General features: G+C 51.8%; 1 protein-coding gene across 2 annotated transcripts in view; it reads left to right on the top strand.

Moving 5' to 3' along the window:
- MAN1C1 (mannosidase alpha class 1C member 1) overlaps window positions 1–19,552 on the top strand; it is a 183,031-nt gene that overhangs the window by 121,186 nt on the left and 42,293 nt on the right. For both annotated transcript variants that reach the window (XM_017856140.1, XM_017856141.1), the window contains exons 3-4: window positions 16,835–16,950; window positions 19,390–19,470. In XM_017856140.1, coding sequence (XP_017711629.1) covers window positions 16,835–16,950; window positions 19,390–19,470 — 197 coding nt within the window. The remainder of the gene's footprint in view (window positions 1–16,834; window positions 16,951–19,389; window positions 19,471–19,552) is intronic.

Here is a 19,552-nt window from a genome sequence, read left to right on the forward strand (position 1 = left end):
AGGGTTTCACCACGTTGGCCAGGATAGTCTCGATCTCTTGACCTCATGATCTGCCCACCTCGGCCTCCCAAAGTGCTGGGATTACAGGCGTGAGCCACTGCGCCCGGCCAGGCATCCCATTTTCTAGATGAGGAACCCAGGTCTGTGAGGAGTGTGTGTAAGGTCACACAGCTGCAGAGTGGCAAAGTCAAATTCCAAACCCAGGTCCCTGTGGCTCACAGCCCGGCCTTAACAGCTGCATAAACTTCCACCTATTCTTAGCACCTGTCACAGGCTTCATAATCATTCATTTACTTGCTGTTTTGCTGGGAAATTGCTTACTGTCTTTCTGCGAAAGCAGCTGCAGCCTCTGTAAGGACAGAGGTCAGGCCTGATCCATCCTAGAATCTTCCTTACCACTGTCACCACTACCAAGGCCAAGGTCTGGGTGGTGATTTCCTCTCAAATAAATCCCTTACCCTCTGAGAACCAGAAAGAGAAATTCCTCAGATTACGGTCTGTCATAATCCCCTCCCTGCTTGCCTGTGAGTTTTTGAAAGTTACCCTGAAACCGTTTGAAAATGATCTGAGGCAGACTGGCCTTCTCCATGCATGATTAAGTACGATGGCTTTTTAATGATTTGAGCTGTGCCTTCTGTGGATTGACAAAAATGGATTACCATATATTTCTGAAAACCACACTGCCAAAATCAGATTTTTTTTTTTTTTTTTTTTTTTTTAGTTTTCTCAGCTGTCCTTGAAAACCTTAGCCGAGAATGACAAACACTCAGGGCTTTAATTGTTCAGTCACATGAGGGTGGTGCCTCCTGAGTTCCGAGAACTGCTCTTGCTGGGAAAGCCTTGAGACGCTCCTGGGGTTCGATTTTTAGGAAATTGAACTGTGTGTTTTCTCTGAAGCGGAGAGCTATCTCCTGGGCCGTAGCACGTTTGCTGCATTTGTGAATTGTTTGGGCACTGAGGTCTGAAACAGAGGCAGCTCTTGCCCTGGAAGCATGCTCAGGGCTGTCACGACTGGATGAGGCCTGGCTTGACTGTGGGTGGGTGGACAGGGCAAGCGGTGGGGAGGGGCGGGCCTCTCCCTGTGTGGGCACTTCCTCCTCCTTTTCACTCTCCTGCCAGACTCTATGTGTGGAGTCCTGCACCCTTCACCTAATCCAAGCCACCCACATCTGTGACAGGGTTATTGCTGGTACCTTAGACAGATGCAGACTCACTGCTGGCTCAGAGAGGTTAAGTCACTTGGCTGTGGTTACAGCCTGGTAAGCCACAGAGCCAAGGCACATGGTTTGACCAGAAACCTGTGCTTCCCCCACAATTGTTGCTGCCTTTAAAAAATCAAATGAGGCCAGGCCTGGTGGCTCATGCCTGTAAGCCCAGCACTTTGGAAGGCTGAGGTGGACAGACCATCGGAGCCCAGGAGGTTGAGACCAGCCTGGACAACAGTTTGGTGAAACCCCGTCTGTACAAAACAATTAGTCAGGCGTGGTAGCATATGCTCATGTAGTCCAGCTACTCGGGGGGCTGAGGTAGGAGGATCACCTGAGCCCGGGGAGGTCAAGGCTGCAGTGAGCTGTGATCATGCCACTGCACTCCAGCTTGGGCAACAGAGTGAGACCCTGTCTCAAAAAATAATAATAACAATAATAATAATAATCAAATGAGAGGCAGCTCATAGGTATCCTCTGTAGTCTATTTACATTTAAGGAAAACAAACAAACCTCATTGTGTATCCACTAGCACCAGTGACTTCAGTAATCTACATTATCTGCATTTCACAGAGGAGGGTGTTGAGGCTCGTGGGATAAGGTGGCTAACCAAAAGTCACACAGCTAGTAATAGGCCAATTATGATTTTATTCTAAGTCTACCTGATTGCAAAGTTTCTGCCCTACTCTGTCCTTTGTAGGAATCTGTCTCAGGCCCCTGCCTCCCTCTCTGTTAGACACAGGTAAGTCTGGCAAGGGGAAGCCTGAGTGGCTTCTGTGAGGTTCTGGAAGGGGCCTGTGGACCAAAGAAAAGGAAGGCTCTTGGTCTATAGGAGTATAGGCTGGTCCCCTTCTCTTTACTGATGCTGGGAGTAAATCAGGTGGATTCGTCATGGCGTGATGGAGAGAGGGCCACCTGTCCGGCCTGTGGTCATGCGTGCTCTGGGCTCCTGCTCTGTTCTATCTCAGGGTTAATTTACTATATATTTACTCCAAACCTACCATGCACCTGGCATCACACTAGGCTCTTTGGTGGTTCCACAGATGCATCTGGCAGGATCTCTTCCTTCCAAGGCTCCCATCTGTCAGAGAAAAAGACCAACTCAGACCCTCCTATGAGTGAGCCTGGGCCAGGGGATCAGTGGTGGGTCCCAGAACAGTGTAGGTAAGAAGAGCCACCCCTCGAGGGCATGTGGGCAGGCTCCTGCAGAGGGTGCCCCGGCTCCCAGGGAGAGGCAGCAGCTCTCTGCAAGGTAGTGCCTGCTGCAGCGGGGCCTTGCTCCAGCCCAGAGGTGAGAGATAGGGTCAGGCTGAGCCACAGGCCCGCAGGAGGTAGCCTGCAGTCTCAAAGCCAAGAGTACTTCCCTGGGACCTTCTTGGGCCCTCCAAACCAGGCCCAGTCTCCTAGGTTGTGCAGGAATGGAATGGCACAGCAGTGAAGGGCAGAGCCACCAAGGCAGATAGCCGGAGTTGAGTCCTGGCTCCCTGTTCATCAGCACTGGGAGGTTGAGATGATTTTCTAAGCCTCAGTTTCCCCATCTGTAAAAGAGGGGCAGGAATTGCACCCTCCTCCTCGCGTGTTGTGAGACTTAAAAGAGGTGCTGCCTGTGGTGCACTCAGCAACACGGTGTTGGCCTCCACGCAGGTTTGCGTCTGTGGTGTCCGGCATTTTGCGTGATCCCTAGCCCTCAGGATGGTTTGCAAGGTGGAGGTCTTGCTCCCACTGTGGAGGATGAGGAAACTGAGGCAGCTAGTAAGTGGTGGATCCAACCATGGGTTTCCAGGACTCAATCCATTCTGCTGGCCCACTGCCTGCAGCTAAGCCATCCCAGCAACTACAAAGACCCTCCCTGGGGCTCAGCTCCCTACCAGGCCCTCCTGGTACTGCCTCTGCTATCTCTTAATGTTTTGCAAGGGTGAATGGAACCTCTTTGATTTCCTTTCTTTTCCCCTTTCCAATAATCATCATTTATCCTGTTATCAGAACCATGCATCTGCGCCTCTTGGCTGTGGTCCACAGGCTGTGTTTGCCATGATCAATGCATAGCTCTGTGTGGCCACAATGTATACCCAAGACAGCACTGCAACCTTGTGCCCGTGGGCCCAGGAGGCTCTGGCACTGTCAAAGACAGCTGGAGCCTCCCCCAGGAGTTGAGGTGAGGCACCTGGCTCACATGCCCCATGGTCTTGTTGAATTCTTCTTGTTCCTGGACTGGTAAACAGCTGCCCACCACCACTGGGGAGCATCTCCAGCTGCCTTCACAGGGTCTCAAAGCGCAGACCCAGGTGCTCCTGCCCCCGTCCTCTTCATCCATAAATGCCTAGAGGACAATTCAAACCAAGATGGGTAACTCTGGAGTCTACCCAAGATGGGCCCAGCCACTCATCATACAGCAGCCAGTCAGATCCAGTTCCTAAGTCATCCAGACCCCCTTTCCTGAAGCCCCAGGGCCACGTGTGGTCTGGCCCCCACCCCCTCACTGCCCACTGCTTTCCCACTTTCCCACTGTACACAGCCCTTACCTCGGGATTTTCAGTGTGCTATGCATTCTGCCTGCCGTGCCCTTGGCCCCTTTCCTCCTGGGCCTCCTTCAAGCCTCTGCCCAAATGCTGCCCATCTCCTGGCTGCGTCCCCCACCTCCACCTAAATGGAGCTCCTCCGTGGCCACTCTGTTTTTCTGCATCACATGTGTTACATTTAGATGTGTCTCTGCGGGTACTTCCCCTCACTCCACTAGACTCCAGTGCCAGGCATACCCCAAGCACCCAAAAAATATATTTGGGATGAATGAATGAATGAATTTGACCAAATGACTTAATTCCTCTAAGCCTCAATCTTTGTCTGTAAGAGGGACAATGAGTTTTTATTTTTTTATTTTTAATTTATTTTAATGAATTAATTTATTTATTTTTGAGACAGAGTCTGTCTCTGTTGCCCAGGCTGGAGTGCCTGGCAACACAATCATGGCTCACTGCAACCTCCACCTCCTAGGTTCAAGCGATTCTTGTGCCACACCCTCCCGAGTAGCTAGGACTAGAGGCGTGCACCATCTCGCCCGGCTAACTTTTGTATTTTTAGTAGAGATGGGGTTTCCCCATGTTGGCCAGGCTGGTCTTGAACTCCTGGCCTCAAGTGATCCACCCGCCTCAGCCTCCCAAAGTCCTGGGATTACTGGCATGGGCCACCGCTCCTGGCCCAATGATAGAGTTTTTAAAAGATGGATGTGAAACAAACAGCACCGTGCCAGGCACAAAAGGATTGTTCTTAACTTCTGATAAGGAAGGGTTGGCTGGCATTTAGCATTCCACATTCCACAAGAAACTTTTTTGGGGGTGTCTACCCTGGGCCAGGATCTCAGAGCCTTATGGAGTCAGTGTCGGGCTCCCAGAACCTCACACCACAGAGGAATTGCCTCTGGCCAGGGCACTGGCTATCAAGGAGGCCTCCTCACATAGAGGCAGTGCAGGGAGGGTATCCAGTCCTTCACTCCGCAGATCCCAAAGATACCTTGACTCTGCGGGGTCTGTGTAGGCTTAAATTAACCAGGCTTAGATCTAGCCATGAAGACACTCCTTGCCTGGAATGGATTTGAGAAAAGGACACAAATTACTGTAACAGAAGTTGATAAACAGTGCCTTTGATAAAAATGCTCAGAGGAGAAAAACCTGAGGTCCACATGGGAGAATCAGGGATGTCTTCACGGAGGAAGAAACATTGTATCTAGAAGTTGAAGTAGACATTGGATTGAGGCGTGTGGGGACATTGTGGGTTAGAAGAGGGCATGCCAGGAAGAGGAAACAGCTTGAAGAAAGGGCTGGAAGCTGGAGAGAATGGGCCACATGGAAGTAGTAGTTTGCCTAGAATGTGGAACACATGAAAAGACGATTAAGACACAGGGGGCCAGTCGCGGTGGCTCACGCCTGTTATCCCAGCACTTTGGGAGACAGAGACAGGTGGACCACTTGAGGCCAGGAATTTGAAACAAGCCTGGCCAACATGGCGAATCCCCACATCTGCCAAAAATACAGAAATTAGCCAGGCATGGTGACACATGCCTGTGATCCCAGCTACTCAGGAGACTGAAGCAATGAGAATCACTTGAACCCGGGAGGTGGAGGTTGCAGTGAGCAGAGATCGCACCACTGCACTCTATCGTGGGCGACAGAGCGAGACTGTGTCTCAAAATGTGTATGTATGTATATGTGTGTGTGTATATATGTATATATATGTGTGTGTGTATATATATATGTATATATATGACATAGGACTATAAGAGCATTGTATCAGTCAACTATTTCCATAACAGGGTTGTATTATAACAAAGTATTCCACAGTGAGAGGCAGACCACAGTGAGTGTTTTTTGTTACTGCAGATAGGCTGGAATTTGGTTTATCTAGGCTGCATCTAGCTGTGTCCAAGTCTGCTCTGCACATATCTCATCCTTCCTGACCAGTGGCCATTTGAGGTTCATTCTCCTTATGGTGAAACGTGGGAGCCTAAGAGAGCAAGCCCAGCCGTACAAGCATGTTTCAGATCATGTCCACGAATCCCTGTGGCAGGTCTCATAGCCAAACCTAAGATCAAGGGCAGAGTTTAATTCCCCAGCCACCATGAAGCCAAAGCAAGTTACATGGAAAAGCCCAGGGTTAATGGGATAGGGATATTTACTCCTCCCAAGGAGGGAGAGGGAGGGAGTGAAGATTTGTTGAACAACCATCTAATTTCCTCAGGCAAGTAGAGGCCAGAGCGTGAAGGGTCTCTGTGTCTGCTGTCAGGAGCTCACTAGAACAGTAGCTGGACTTTGATGTCTGGTGGGATGAGTGGCAAAGGGCTCTGATTTTTGCCCTTCTCCCCGCTGAGGCAAAAAGAGTACTGCAGTCCTATTGGGTAGTTAAAATGCCCCAGTCCCTGCCCAGCTCAGTCCTGTCTTCCCTGTGACTCACGCTTTCTGCTTGCCTGGCACAAAGGCAGTACCTTCTCTGCTGGGCCAAGCATCTGCCAGGGCTCGTAGCTTTGCCAAGCCTGAGGGTGACTTTCTCTGTTGGAACTGAATCTTGTGATAACAGCCCCATGCATTGAGTACCTGCTGTATGCTGGGTGTCATTTTCTCTTGTAGTGAGTGCCTGCTGAGTGCTGGACAGTGTATGGGGGTTCTTTATATGTATTCATCCAAACTCATCACCATACCACCCTAAAAGGGAGACCTCATTGTCCCATTTTACTTTGTTTAACTTCTGTTTTTGTGGCAGGATCTTGCTCTGTTGCCCAGGCTGGAGTGCAGTGGCGCCATCACAGCTCACTGCAGCCTCTACCTCCTGGGCTCAAGCAATCTTCCTTACCTCAGCCTCCCAAGTAGCTGGGACCACAGGCACATGCCCCTTGCATTTTTTGTAGAGACAGGGTTTTGCCATCTCGCCCAAGCTGGTCTTGAACTCCTGGGCTCAAGCAATCCACCTGCCTAAGCCTCCCAAAGTGTTGTGATTATAGGCATGAGCCACTGCACCCCGGCTCATTATTCCATTTCACTGAGGGTACAAGAGGTCAAGTCAGTTGCCCAAGCTCACACAGCAAGGATGATTGAGGCTGAGATCAGAACCGGGTCTGTTTGGCTCCAAAGCCCATGTTCTCTTCCCTATCAAGGCCTCACAGGAAATGTAAAGGTCACATGGCTAGAAGGTGGCTTCTGGTCACAGCTCTGCCCTGAGTTTTGTGACTTTGGAGATACCACTCCAGAATTCTGAGCTCCAGTTTTGAGATGAAAGCAGTTCAGAGCTTGCTCTACAGCACTGTCAGAGGGAGCTTTTAAACACAGGTTTCCAGATCAGACAGCACCCTCCACTCTTGTTTAAAAACAAACATTAACATTTTACAAACACACCCTGTTTTCCAATGAGGAGCTGTGTCCAGCGGACTGCTTCAGTGAACTGTGTCCAGCCACTTGTCACAGGGAACCTCCTCCAGCCGTTGGCTGCGGTAACCATTCTTCAGTCAGCTGTGGCAGCAAAGCGTGGCATCTGCTGGGGAAAGGTGGAGGAAGCCATTAGTTCCGCCAGGGCCCTGACATCTGTGGCTGCCCATTTCACCCCTTCAACAGGGATTTCCTTGGTAGCTGGCCACTACTGTACTGTGTGTGCTGTGTCTTCTCCGAGGCCCAGGGGCCTGGTAAAGTGTTGGCAACCCCCAAGAAAGAGCTGTTCGTGTTTCCAGTCGCCATTCATTCATTCATTCATTCAACAACCCCTCGTTTCTGCCTTCTTTGTGCCCAGCCTGAGGATGGATGCCGGGGCCACTGGGAAGTGTTAGACCCAGCCACTGCACCCTAGGATTCACAGGCATCTACGCAGAGACATACAATATGGTGCACACGGTGCTGGGACAAAGTCACGTGCAGTGGAGTGGGTGGGCACCAAAGGAGGGCATGGTCAGTTCTGTTTGGCAGCTCAGGAATGTCTTGGGAAAAGGCTTAATGTATGAGCCAAGGCCAGAAAGATGAGTAGGTGTTTACCAAGCCAACTGCAAGGGAAGGCATCCCAGGCAGAGGGACCCATAGCAGCAGGCACACCAGGGAGTCTGAGGAGCTGCTGGTGGTCTGATGTGGGTCAAGCATCACATGCAAAGAGAGCAGGACACGAGGTGAGGCTGGAGAGCTTGCCACGGCTGGGACTATGGGCTCTGCACGCTGTGCCCAGGAATTTGAACTTGGAGGACCAAGGCAGGGGTGAGGTTGAGGGCAGTTAAACAGGGCAACGATGTGATCGTTATGTGTTCATCTCTCATGCATCAGCCTCCAGTAAGAGCATTCTGTTGGGTTCCAGGAAGAGTCCCTAAAAAATATCTTTCCTTCCAGAGGCTTCAAGAAACCTTTGCCTGGAAATATTCAGCTTCAGAGCACAGTGCTATGTGACCCAGGAAATAGCCATCATGGGAAAATTCAAGGAAAATATTCCTGCTCAAGGAAAAAAAAATTAAAACACAACACACGAAAAACAGACCAGATAGAAATGGAGAGGTCCCAATCCATAAATGGGTTTTATGCAGCCAGAAGACCTCATCATACTAGACGATCTGGTTTTAAACAATAAACTTTGGGTAATGGGGATGTCACTTTAATTAATCTTCCTAAAAACCCATGTGGCAAAAACATTCCAGTTGCTATTGCTATATTGCAAATTACTCCAAAACTTGGGGGCTTAAAACAATTATTTTATTATGCGCACAGATTGCGTGGGTCAGTAATTCAGAAAGGGCACAACAGGGGACAGCTTGTCTCTGTGCAGTCATGTATAGGCTCTCAGCTGGGAAGGCTTGAAGGCTGAGGCTGACTCGATAGCTGGGTGCTGATATTATCTGGAAGCTTTTGAGTCATGCATTGCAATTGATGCTGGCTGTTGGCTAGAACCTCAGATGGGACTGTCAGTCAGAAAACCAACACGTGGCTCTCTACGTGTTTTCTCCTTGAGAGATAGCTATCTTGGGCTTCCTTACAATATGGTGGCTGGTTTCAAGATCCAGCATTCTGAGAGGCAGGAGGTGGAAGCTGCCAGTTTCTTAAGGTCTGGGCCTTAAGGTCAAGCCAGGCACAGTGGCTCACCCCTATAATCCCAGTGCTTTGGAAGACTGAGATGGGAGGATCGCTTGAGGCCAGGAGTTTGAGACCAGCCTGGACAACATAGTGAGACCCCCATCTCTACAAAAAAATTTTGAAAATTATTCAGGCATAGTGGTGCACTCCTATAGTCCCTGCCTCTTGGGAGGATGGCTTGAGCCCCAGAATTCAAGGATACGATAAACTATGATCACACCACTGCACTCCAGCCTGGATGACAGAGCAAGAGACCCTATCTCAAAAAAATAAAGAAAAGAGCACCTCATCCTTTCTGCTTCATTCTGTTGATCCATGTGATCACAATGGTCTGCCCAGGTTCAAGGGGAGAAGCCATGGGAGGTGTGTCAGTGTCACAAGAAAAGCTTTGTTCTTCTTGTGGGATAAGATACACCACAGCAGCCGCCTTTGAAAAGGTGGCCTGCCACACAGCCACATGGGTTTCTGTGGATGCTGAGAAAAACATGTGTGTTGTTTCTTTACACATTAGGAAAAATCTCTGTGGATTATCTCATTAAATTAAATGCAGCCATTAGTATGTGACTCTGGGGATATTGTGGGAATAGGCTATGCCTTGGGTGATTTTTTTTCTTCTAAATGTTCTTCCTGGAGTTTGTGTTGCCAGCCTGACCATTTCTCTTTGCTAATATGATATCACATAAAAACCTCATCATCATTAATATGGCAGAGTCAGCAGGGTGGGATACAGACCACGATCCAGGGAGGCAGGCTGGTTCCTGGCTCAGCAGCTTCTCGGGAGGAGGTTCTGGGAACTGGAGGTTCATTTCCTTGTAGAGACTGACACGCTCCTCACAGAAAGCTTTGTGCAGGGCGAGGCTTTGGGCACATGTTGTCACCCTGGGCAGCCTGGTGGGAGGGTCTTTTTATAGTGGTGGCAGCCCCTGGAGTAGACGACCCTGCTCTGGACGTGGTCACCACAGATGCCCGTGCTGTGGGCTCATTTTGTTTAGCCCAGCCCCTTACCTTTAATACCTCCTAGGGTCCAACTGTAGCCAGGCACTGGGGGTTGTGAATGCGCCACAGCCCCCCTTGGGGAGGGGGTCTTCCATTCCTAAATACTTACGTGCCCCTGTGGGGGCTGGAAAGTGTTCTGGGCAGAGGAAGGTGATGGTGAACTGAGTTCTCCCCCGTAGGAGCCAACCCCTCAGGAGAAGACGGGGTGTCTGGGAGAGCAGATCCATGCATGGTGCCCATGGTGATGAAGGCTGGGGAAAACCAGAGAGGACAAGGGGACAGCAAGTGGCAGGAACAGTTTCAGCAGAGTGGCCTGCAGCTGCCAGGGCCTAGGCGAGGAGCAGGATTTGGAGGCTGAAGTGGAGGCTGAAGGGACAGTGTGCAGTCAAAGTGGAGGAGGAGAGGCAGTGAGGGAGCCAGGGCAGATCACAGGGCCCCAGGGATGCGAAGGACTAAGGCTTTCAACTCTCAGTCAGATGGGAGCCATGGGGGGGTTCGAGCAGAGGAGTGGCATGATATGACTTGAATTTTGTTGTTGTTGAGACAGAGTCTCGCTCTGTCGCCCAGGCTGGAGTGCAGGCACGATCTCGGCTCACTGCAAGCTCTGCCTCCTGGGTTCACGCCATTCTCCTGCCGCATTTCGCCTTGCCTCAGCTGCCCAAAGCAGCTGGGACTACAGGCGCGGCCGCCATCCACGGCCCCCACGCTTAAAGTTTTTGTATTTTTAGTACGAGACGCGGTTGTTCACTGTGTTGCCAGGATGGTCTCGATCTCTGGACCTTGTGATCCCGCCCGTCGTCGGCCTCTCATAAGTGGCTGGATTACCAGGCTGTTGAGCCACCGCGCCCGGCCGACTGTGGAATTGTTTAAAAAGAAAATCTCTGGCTGATGCCACACTGAGGAGGCAGGATGGGTGGCGGGGAGAGGGAAGGACAAGGGTAGATGCCAGGGGGGCAGGGAAATAATAAAGCCAGTGAAATAAATGCAAGAGAGAGGAGGTAGCTGGGTTAGGGCAGTAGCACGGAGGAGGTGAGATGTGGGCAGTGTCTGGAAATGTTGCAGAGACAGAGCCAGCAGGATTTGCTGCAGGACTGGATGAGGGGGTGCGAGACAGCGTCAAGGGTTGGGGGCCACAGCTCTTGGGAGGAGGACATTGGCATTAATCAAGATGAGGAAGACTGGAAGGAACAGGTCTGGAGGAAGGCATGGGATTGGCTTTCAGACAGTGAAACATGAGATGCCCGAAGACCTTCAAGTGGAGACGTGCATGCAGAGTTAGATATGTGAGTCTGGGGTTTCAGGACAAGGTCTTGGCAGGACACTTAAATCTGGGGGTCATCAACATGTAGATAGATTTTTTTCTTTTTCTTTTTTTTGAGACGGAGTTTCGCTCTTGTCATCCGGGCTGGAGTGCAGTGGCACGGTCTCAGCTCCACTGCAACCTCCACCTCCTGAGTTCAAGCGATTCTCCTGCCTCAGCCTCCCAAGGAGCTGGGATTACAGTTGGCTGCCACCATGCCCAGCTAATTTTTTGTATTTTTAGTAGAGACAGGGTTTCACTTTGTTGGCCAGGCTAGTCTCAAACTCCTGACCTCATGATCCGCCTGCCTTGGCCTCCCAAAGTGCTGGGATTACAGGCGTGAGCCACTGTGCCTGGCTGATGGATTTTTAGATTTGAAATCACTAAGAGAATGAGGGAGGACAGAAAAGAAGCCCAAAGGCAGAGCCCCAGGGCACCCCAGTCTTTAGAGGTCAGGAGATGAGGAGGAACCAGCACAGGAGACTGGGAAGAAGCCATCCCAGGGCAGAAGGAGAAGCAAGAGGAAGATTGGCAGCCTGAAGGCCAAGATCCAGTAAGGAGCCAGGATCCGTGACACCGGGAGACCAGCCTGGCTCCTGCCCACCTGCCGTCCCACTGTGGGGAAGACACAGATGCAGACTATAGTCCCCACTGTTATAAAGTGACAGGGACAGGGAAACGCAAGAGTCCATTAGCATGAGATGAGAATGGGGGAAGGTGGAGGTGCACAGTGTAGGGGCCTAGAATGTAGACATGGGGAGCTGGGGAAGACCCTCTCGCAGAGAAAGGGCTCTAAGCCGGACATCAGAAGGTGAGATCACATGCATGGCTTTGTGGGTAATGAGGCATTTGAGGTGGGCCCTAGATTTCCACAGGAGAAGATGGGATGGGGAAAGGCAGTTCCTGGCAGAGTTTGCAGAAAAGTCATAAAAGTAGCGGTGTGTGAAGAGGCTGCAGGGAATGGCAAGTAGCCCATTTGGGTTTGGGGGTTCTGACCTTTGGGATGCTTAGAGACAAGGCTGGAAGGTGGGGAGGGGTATGAGAGAGGCAGTGGGAACCCTTAACCTCAAGAGGCTCACAGTCTAGTTAGAGAGGCAAAGCCCCACAGTGCAGGGAGATGGTGGTGGGTGTCCAAGAAAGTGCTGTGGGCACTCTTAGGGCAAGGTAGAGGTTAGCTAGTGGAACCAGGTCAGGCTGCCCCTGGGAGGCAGACCTTGAAGAACATGTTGGTGTTGAACATGCCAAGATGCACAGAGAAGATTTCTTGGCAGAGAAGACCACAACGTGCAAAAGGTATGGAAGCAGGAGCTTGCACCCCTTCCTGCATGGGTACTGGGGAGCCATTGGCAGTTCCTGAGCTGGGGGAGAGACCCAAGTTGGATCTGGATTTAGGGTGGATAAGAGGTAAAGGGAAGGGGTCTTGGAGGTAGGAGCACCCTTTTGGAGGCAGCTACACAACGAGATGAGGTAGTGATGGCCTCGGCAGCAGATACATATGGGACCTATGGGGTGGTTTTCCTCTAAGTTGGGCCAAGGATTTTTGCAAGCTGCAATCTCATACTCACATTGCCCTGCAGGGGTGAGGGAGAGGGCCAGGAATGCAGTTACAACCCAAGGCCTCACTGACCCAGGAAGATTTTTGTGGAGAGGCTGCCCAGGGCCAGTGGGGGCAAGGAGGACCACGTGTACTCACTATCATGCTAGCCCCTGTCCATCAACCTGCCCTTTAACCCTCCCAGCAGCCTTATGAGGCAGGTCCTAGTGTCATCCCCATTTTGCAGATGAGGGAAATGAGGCACAAAGAGGTAGAATGGCTTGTGCTATTGCACAGCTAGGGTGTAAGAGGCCAGGATTTGAACATGCATCTCCCTGACCCCAAAGCCAGCCTCTTAGCTATGTGTGAGATTGCCTTGCAAAGGCTTTATTCAGTAGCCAAAGGTCCGAACCCTGCCAAAGGAAAGGATCAAGAGGGTCTCCCCGACCTCGTTGCCCTTCCTCACTCCCTGGCCAGGCTGCTATTTCAAGGTGAACTAAGGGACCCCAGAAATAAGATCAATGAACTGATTTATCAAGCACTTAGTCTGTGCCAAGCATATAGAATGTATTTATCAGATGTATCTAGGCCAGGTGTGTATATGATGTATTTATCCTGGCTCAGGAACCTGCAGTGGCTCCCCAGTGCCCTGGTCCAGTGGTCTTAACCTCATTTCACAGATGAGAACTTTGATGCTTAGAGCAGATGTGTTGCCCGTAACGGGATTTGAACACCGGGCTGCTGATTCCTGGGTCTGTATTATTTCTAAGACACCTCACTGCCTTCTGCATTGGCAGGAAGGGGTGAACCCCATGGCTTCAGAACTGGAACAGGAGAGTGGACCAACATGGAGCCCGCCCCAGCCGCAGCCCTAGGGAAGCGTCCAAGCTGGCTCTTTGTATATAAATCATGGTCTGTTTGCTGAACAGGGAGTGTGTCTTTCCTCCTGGGGAGCTGCCCCAGGGTGGCTGCAGGTGTAAATAGGGTTGAATTCAGGATAGGGCCTTCTCTCCTGCCCAGCCTGACCGCTGGGTAACCTTTGGCCTGGAATGAAAGGCTTTCCAGTAAGTGCCTTGCTGGACTGCAGCTCAGCCATGTGCCAGGTGGGAATGGGGATGGGAGACCAACCAAGAGAAGGATTCAGGAGCCTGAGAGCAGAGGCAGGAACTTGCCAACAAATCTCTTAGCAAGCTGCTTTCTCAGCTGGCCGCATAGAGCGTCCCCAGGGACGGGGCAGAGCTGGTCACGAGGAGCCCTGGCTGCCCTCCCAGCCTGATCTAGAGGAAGAAGGGCGCATGGGGTGAAAACACCAGGGAGCCCAGGGCAGGATTCAGAAATCAGACACTGTGGCTGCCTGTCCCCTGGACTTGAAGGACACACGGCCTGGGCCTCTCTTGATCCGTAACTGATCCGAGTGGGTGGGGTGGGTTGGGTAATCAGATCTGCAACTGTTTTCACAGAGAACTGAGCGGCCCCACCATGCCCCATGTGTGGAAAACATTCCACTTGGCCTGGGGCCAGGCCAGTCCCCCCTTGGTCTAGACTTGAGTGTGTCCCATCCCCTCTCTGAGGTCTTCATCTATGACAATGAAGGGGTAGGGGCAGCAGGATCCCCCAAATTCCTCCAGGCCCTTCAAACATCTGGTTTGAGGTCCTGTGATAGAACAGGAAGGGGCCTGAGCTGCAGCCAGGAGTGTGGACACCAGGCCTGCACCCTGTGTGCGTTGCTCAGTCCGCCTGGGCTCCTCAGTGCCTCCCTGCTTGAGCACCTCGAGAGGGTGAATAAGGCCTAGGAACTCCGTTCAGCCCTGCCACCTACAGGGGAAGCAGCTGGGATGAACCAGCAAAGGATAAGTCTGTCTGGCTTTGGGATATGTTTTCCTACCACTCCTTAAGCGTGGGAGGGCGGACATTCTGGAAATGCACTTCAGCCCAAACAGGGAAGCCATCCCAGGATGCAGTGCTGCGTCCCTCCAGCCTTCTCCTCCCTCCTTGGCGAACTCCCTTCTGGTAATAAATTCTCCGACTTCCAGCCCATCCCAGGACACAGGGCTGGGTCCCTCCAGCCCTCTCCTCCCTCCTTGGCGAGCTCTCCCTTCTGGTAATAGATTCTTCCAACTCCAGCCTCATCTTCCTCCTAACTTCTCCCTCCCTCTCTCACTTCCGTTCCTTTTCTGGGCCGAGTCTTTTCAGACCTTGCCCAGCCTAGAGAGGTGGTTAAGTGTGTCAATTTCAGGATTCTCCTCCTTCAGTCAACACAAGTTAGCAGTTAGGAAGCCCTCATTAAGGAGATTAGAGGCTAACTGAATTCAGGAGGTGCCGCAAAGCACACACTGCAGACTCAAGTGGGCTCAACAGACTCCAGAGTTTCCACTGCGAAAGGTGGAGCCTATGACTCTCAATGTTTTCAGCCTCTGCAGGGAGGACACTGAAGGAACAATCACTCCTCTTAGGGTTGCACTCTGGTCCCTAAAGGAAATTGCTGCTGCCTGCAATGACTCCATAGTTGTAAGGAGTTGATGAGAGACGCCACCTCTTTCAGGAAGCCCTTCAGATAGTACCCGGCATGTCTCTTTCTCCCTCCCCTTCACCTTCACAGTTTCCTGCACTGAGTGCAGAAGGCTCTGGTTGTGCCCGAGGGTGTCTTCCTCATTACTTTTCTGTCTGGTTCATGGGATGGAAAACTATCATTTTGTACTTATGTCAGCCTTTACTCCCAGGACAGGAGCCTGATGCCCAGTGGTAGGGGCCAGGCCTCGTAGTTCGTTCATGCACTAGAATGAGAATGGCCACAAATTTTTGCTTTGTGCATTTGTTTGATTTCTTTGCCCAAATTTTCTTTTCTTTTTTTTTTTTTTTTTTATGGAAATAAGTTTCTGGTTATAAAAAAGTAACCTATGAGCTGAAGAAATCAAAAAGCACCTGTAATCCCGGCACTCAGAGGTAGCCACTGGGTCATTCTATCCAGACTTAGTTCTGTACACTTATACTTTGATGTACAATAAGAATTATACTATTTTTTTTCTTCTTTGCAATTTACTTTAAAAAAAGGAAAAAAAAAACAGATCCGATGGATGTCTCCCCAGGTAAATAGGCACAGGTTGACCCCACCTGTGTGGATGACTGCATGGTATCCTATTTTCTATTTGAGCCTCAGTTCACCCTCTATTGGCTACAACTAATCTTGAAGAGATAGAGGATTGGCACAGTTATGGTTTTTGGGCCAGATGCGGTGGCTCATGCCTGTAATCCCAGCACTTTGGGAGGCTGAAGTGGGCAGATCACTTGAGGCCAGGCATTCGAGACCAGCCTTCGCCAACATGGTGAAACGCTATTTCTACTAAAAATACAAAAAATAGCTGGGTGTGGTGGCGTGCATCTGTAATCCCAGCTACTTGGGAGGCTGAGGCACGAGAATCACTTGAATCCAGGAGGTGAAGGTTGCAGGTTGCAGTGAGCTGAGATAGCACCATTATACTCTGGTCTAGGTGACAGAATGAGACTGTCTAAAAAAAAAACAAAAAACAAAACAAACAAAAAAAAACAAACAAACAAATAAAAAAAAACATTTTTTGTATGCCAGGCTGGGTGTGGTGGCTCACGCCTGTAATCCAGCACTTTGTGAGGCCAAAGTGGGTGGATCACTTGAGGCCAGGAGTTCCAGACCAGCCTGGCCAACATGGCAAAACCTCGTCTCTACTAAAAATACAAAAATTAGTTGGGCATGGTGGTGAGCACCTGTGGTCCCAGCTACTCGGGAGGCTGAGGTTGGAGAATCACTTGAACCTGGGAGGCGGAGGTTGGAGTGAGCCAAGATCGCACCATTACACTCTAGACTGGATGACAGAGTTAGACCCTGTCTCAAAAAAAAGAAAAAAGAGTTTTGTATGCCAAAGTAGAGAAAAGTGGGTGGCTGACTGGCACTGATAGTTGACCCGCTGACCAATAGAAGAGTGGACCGAGGTCTGGGAAGTGGCTCAGCCTGAGCCCTCGGTTTCTGGCCACTGTTTTCTGCCCTGAGGAGGAAGCAGCCCATGATGGGGACTCTGGGTCTCGGCCTCACCTTTGATGGTGGCACTGGAGCCCGCCTGGATGCTGCCTGAGGTCAGCCTTTGCCGCCGAGCCTGCGCTGGCATTGGAGGGGCCCTGGGGACGGTGGCTTGGGGAAAAGAGAAGGATGGCCCTGGGTCACACCCTCAATGCTCTGTGCCTGCAGGAGGCCTCAGTGGGGCGACAGTCATTGACTCCCTCGACACCCTCTACCTCATGGAGCTGAAAGAGGAGTTCCAGGAGGCCAAGGCCTGGGTGGAAGAGAACTTCCACCTGAATGTGGTGAGTCAGAGGCCCTCGGGGGGTGGGGGTCAGAAGAGGCCCAACAGCCAGCTTCACCCTGTCATCTCTGAGACCCAGAGGTGTTGAGGGTCTCGCCCAAGGCTGCACAGCCCAGCAGTCTCAGAACCAGGGCTGTCGTGCACTCTGTGCTGAGCCCCTCCCTTAAGACAGCCTTGAAGTGGGGACATCCTCCCCAGTCTAGCATCCTCCCTAGGGAGGGGACACCACCACAACCATCTGTCCCCTCCCTGCAAGGTCAGTCATTGCTCATCTGGGGCACATTGCTCCCAGCCTGGACGGCCCCCCAGGGCTGGATCTGTCACACAAAGCAGCGGCAGCAAGTGGGGAATGGCTCTGTGGAGGAGGGAAGTGGCTCATCTGCTCAGAGCTGCTCCAGCCTTGAGCCTGCCCTGCACTGGCCTGTTGAGATGGCTGGGTGGGGTGGGCGTGGAGTGGGTGGTACACATCCCTTTGCAGGCCCACAACCAGGCCTGGGACCTCTTGGTCTCCAGTCTTGCAGGCACACTTGGTCAGGGACCAGGGCCTTACAGAGGGGATGGTCATGTGTCTGGATGGCACAACAGCCTTGAACACCAGACCCCACCATGTTGATCTCTCAGCCCAGACTAAAGCAAGGCATGCATCCCAGAGGTGAGCTCCCCCGGAGAGAGGCTATTTACATGGACTTGGGGAGTAAGCAGTGGAGATCGAGGGGAGGAGGGGCTGCATCCAAGCACACACCAGCCTCCATGTGGGCTCCAGGAGTGCCAGGTCCTGCTGCAGACAGGTCTGGGACCGGCTCCTCCAGCTCCTGGCAGCAGTGAGGCCCCTGCCTCTTTGAGAGACAGTTTGCCAGCACAGAGCAGGGCGGAGAGTCTGGGAGAGCCTGGGAATGCAACACTTTAGGGGAGCTTCCCTGGAGACAGAGGCCTCTGGAGTCCTGGCTGCCCTGCACCTCTTGGAAAAGTCATTGACCCTCCCTGAGCCTTAGATTCCTCAACTATACAATGAGAATGATGACAACAGCAACGATATTAATAATGCCTAACTCATAGGCTTATCATGAGAATTAAATACAGTGGAGAGTTGTAACCACATTTTATAACACTGTGAAGTAAAGTGAGGTCACCCTTGTCATTATTAGGATGACTTTGAGGCTTGTTAACACTTCTGGTTGTTTGTGTGAGGCCAAGGAAGCTGAGAATCCTCCATTACCCCCGTCTTTGGGTTGGAGAAAGGTGGAGGAAGGAGAAGGAAGGAGTGTCCCCCTAGGCCTTCCTTGTCCCCTGTGTAGACAGTGGCTCTTTGGGATACAGAATGGGCTCAAGCAGCCACCCACAGTGCCCTAGGAACCGGGGGACACTCAGGCAGGTGGGGTAGGTGAGGAAATATCCCTGGAAGAAAGCAAGGTGGGGTCACTCGACCTCGAACCTTGACTTTCTCATCTGAGAAGTGGGAATGATGACCCTTGCCACACTCTGACCTCGCTGAGCCCTGGGAGGCTGAAAGGGAGCGGTTTTGGATGTGCTCTGTGGGTGGAAGAGTTCCCCCAGGTTAACAGGTGAGCACTGCTGTTCTCAGTAATAAAGACAGTGGTGTGCAAAGCATGCTGGGGGAACCCTCTGGGGCAAGGAGGGTGACAACAGGCATGTCTGGCTATGGGCAGGCCTCTCTCTGCAGCGCCCCTGTGTCCCATGTCCACCCTGCATGGGAGGGGTTGGCAGCCCTTTTCTGCAGCTGAGGAAATGGGGCAGGGAAAGGCTGCACATCTTTCCAGAGGTGCCAAAGCCAGGTCAGTGGTTCAGGTGGGATTTACCCCAGATCTGGTCCTGGTATGATGCTCCAGCACCCCTGATTTGCAATCCCAGCTTAGGAAAGAAAATAGAAATGGTTAAGGCAAGTATGGGCGTGCCCTGTGCACTCTGAACTGAGGGCCCAAGAAACTGCTGCTCACTGAATATGCAACTGCCTGGCCCCTCCTTCTTAGCCCCAGCCTGTCCCTGTCTGCCCCACAGCCTCAGAGAACCAGGGAAGGGCCTCGCTGTCTTCCTGCTAAGCCTTGGGGTCTCCCCGGGAAGGGGAAGTAGCCTGACCAGAGTGGGATTCGCCTCCCCTCAGTCTAAGCTCTAGCCAGCAGCTCTCCAGGCAGGTTCTGGCGCTCCTTGGAGCACAGCCAGGCATCACTTTGCTGCCATCGCCTTGGCAAGGGCTGGGGAAGGAAACCAAGCCCAGTATTTATTTGGAATGCTGGAAATTGCAGGAGCTCTGCCAGGCAGGTGCTGATTCCTCTCAACTTTTGTTATGAAAACCACCACCACCTTGCCTGGCTCACCAGAGCCGGGCACAGGTACGGGAGGAATATCAGTGACCAGGGTGACCTGTCTGAAGGGTCTGAATCTTACAAGTGTCCCCACTGTCCCCCTCCTTTCTGTCCTGCAGAGCGGAGAAGCATCCTTGTTTGAGGTGAACATCCGCTACATCGGGGGACTCCTCTCAGCCTTCTACCTGACGGGAGAAGAGGTGGGTTGGCCCTTCACGACCCCTGGACTGTCCACGCTGGAAAGGGCTTTGGAAAACATCCAGTCCTTCCCCCTCATGCCAC

This window comes from Rhinopithecus bieti, unplaced genomic scaffold (genome assembly GCF_001698545.2).
Source record: "Rhinopithecus bieti isolate Rb0 unplaced genomic scaffold, ASM169854v2 scaffold_41644, whole genome shotgun sequence".
Classification (NCBI taxonomy): Eukaryota; Metazoa; Chordata; class Mammalia; order Primates; family Cercopithecidae; genus Rhinopithecus; species Rhinopithecus bieti.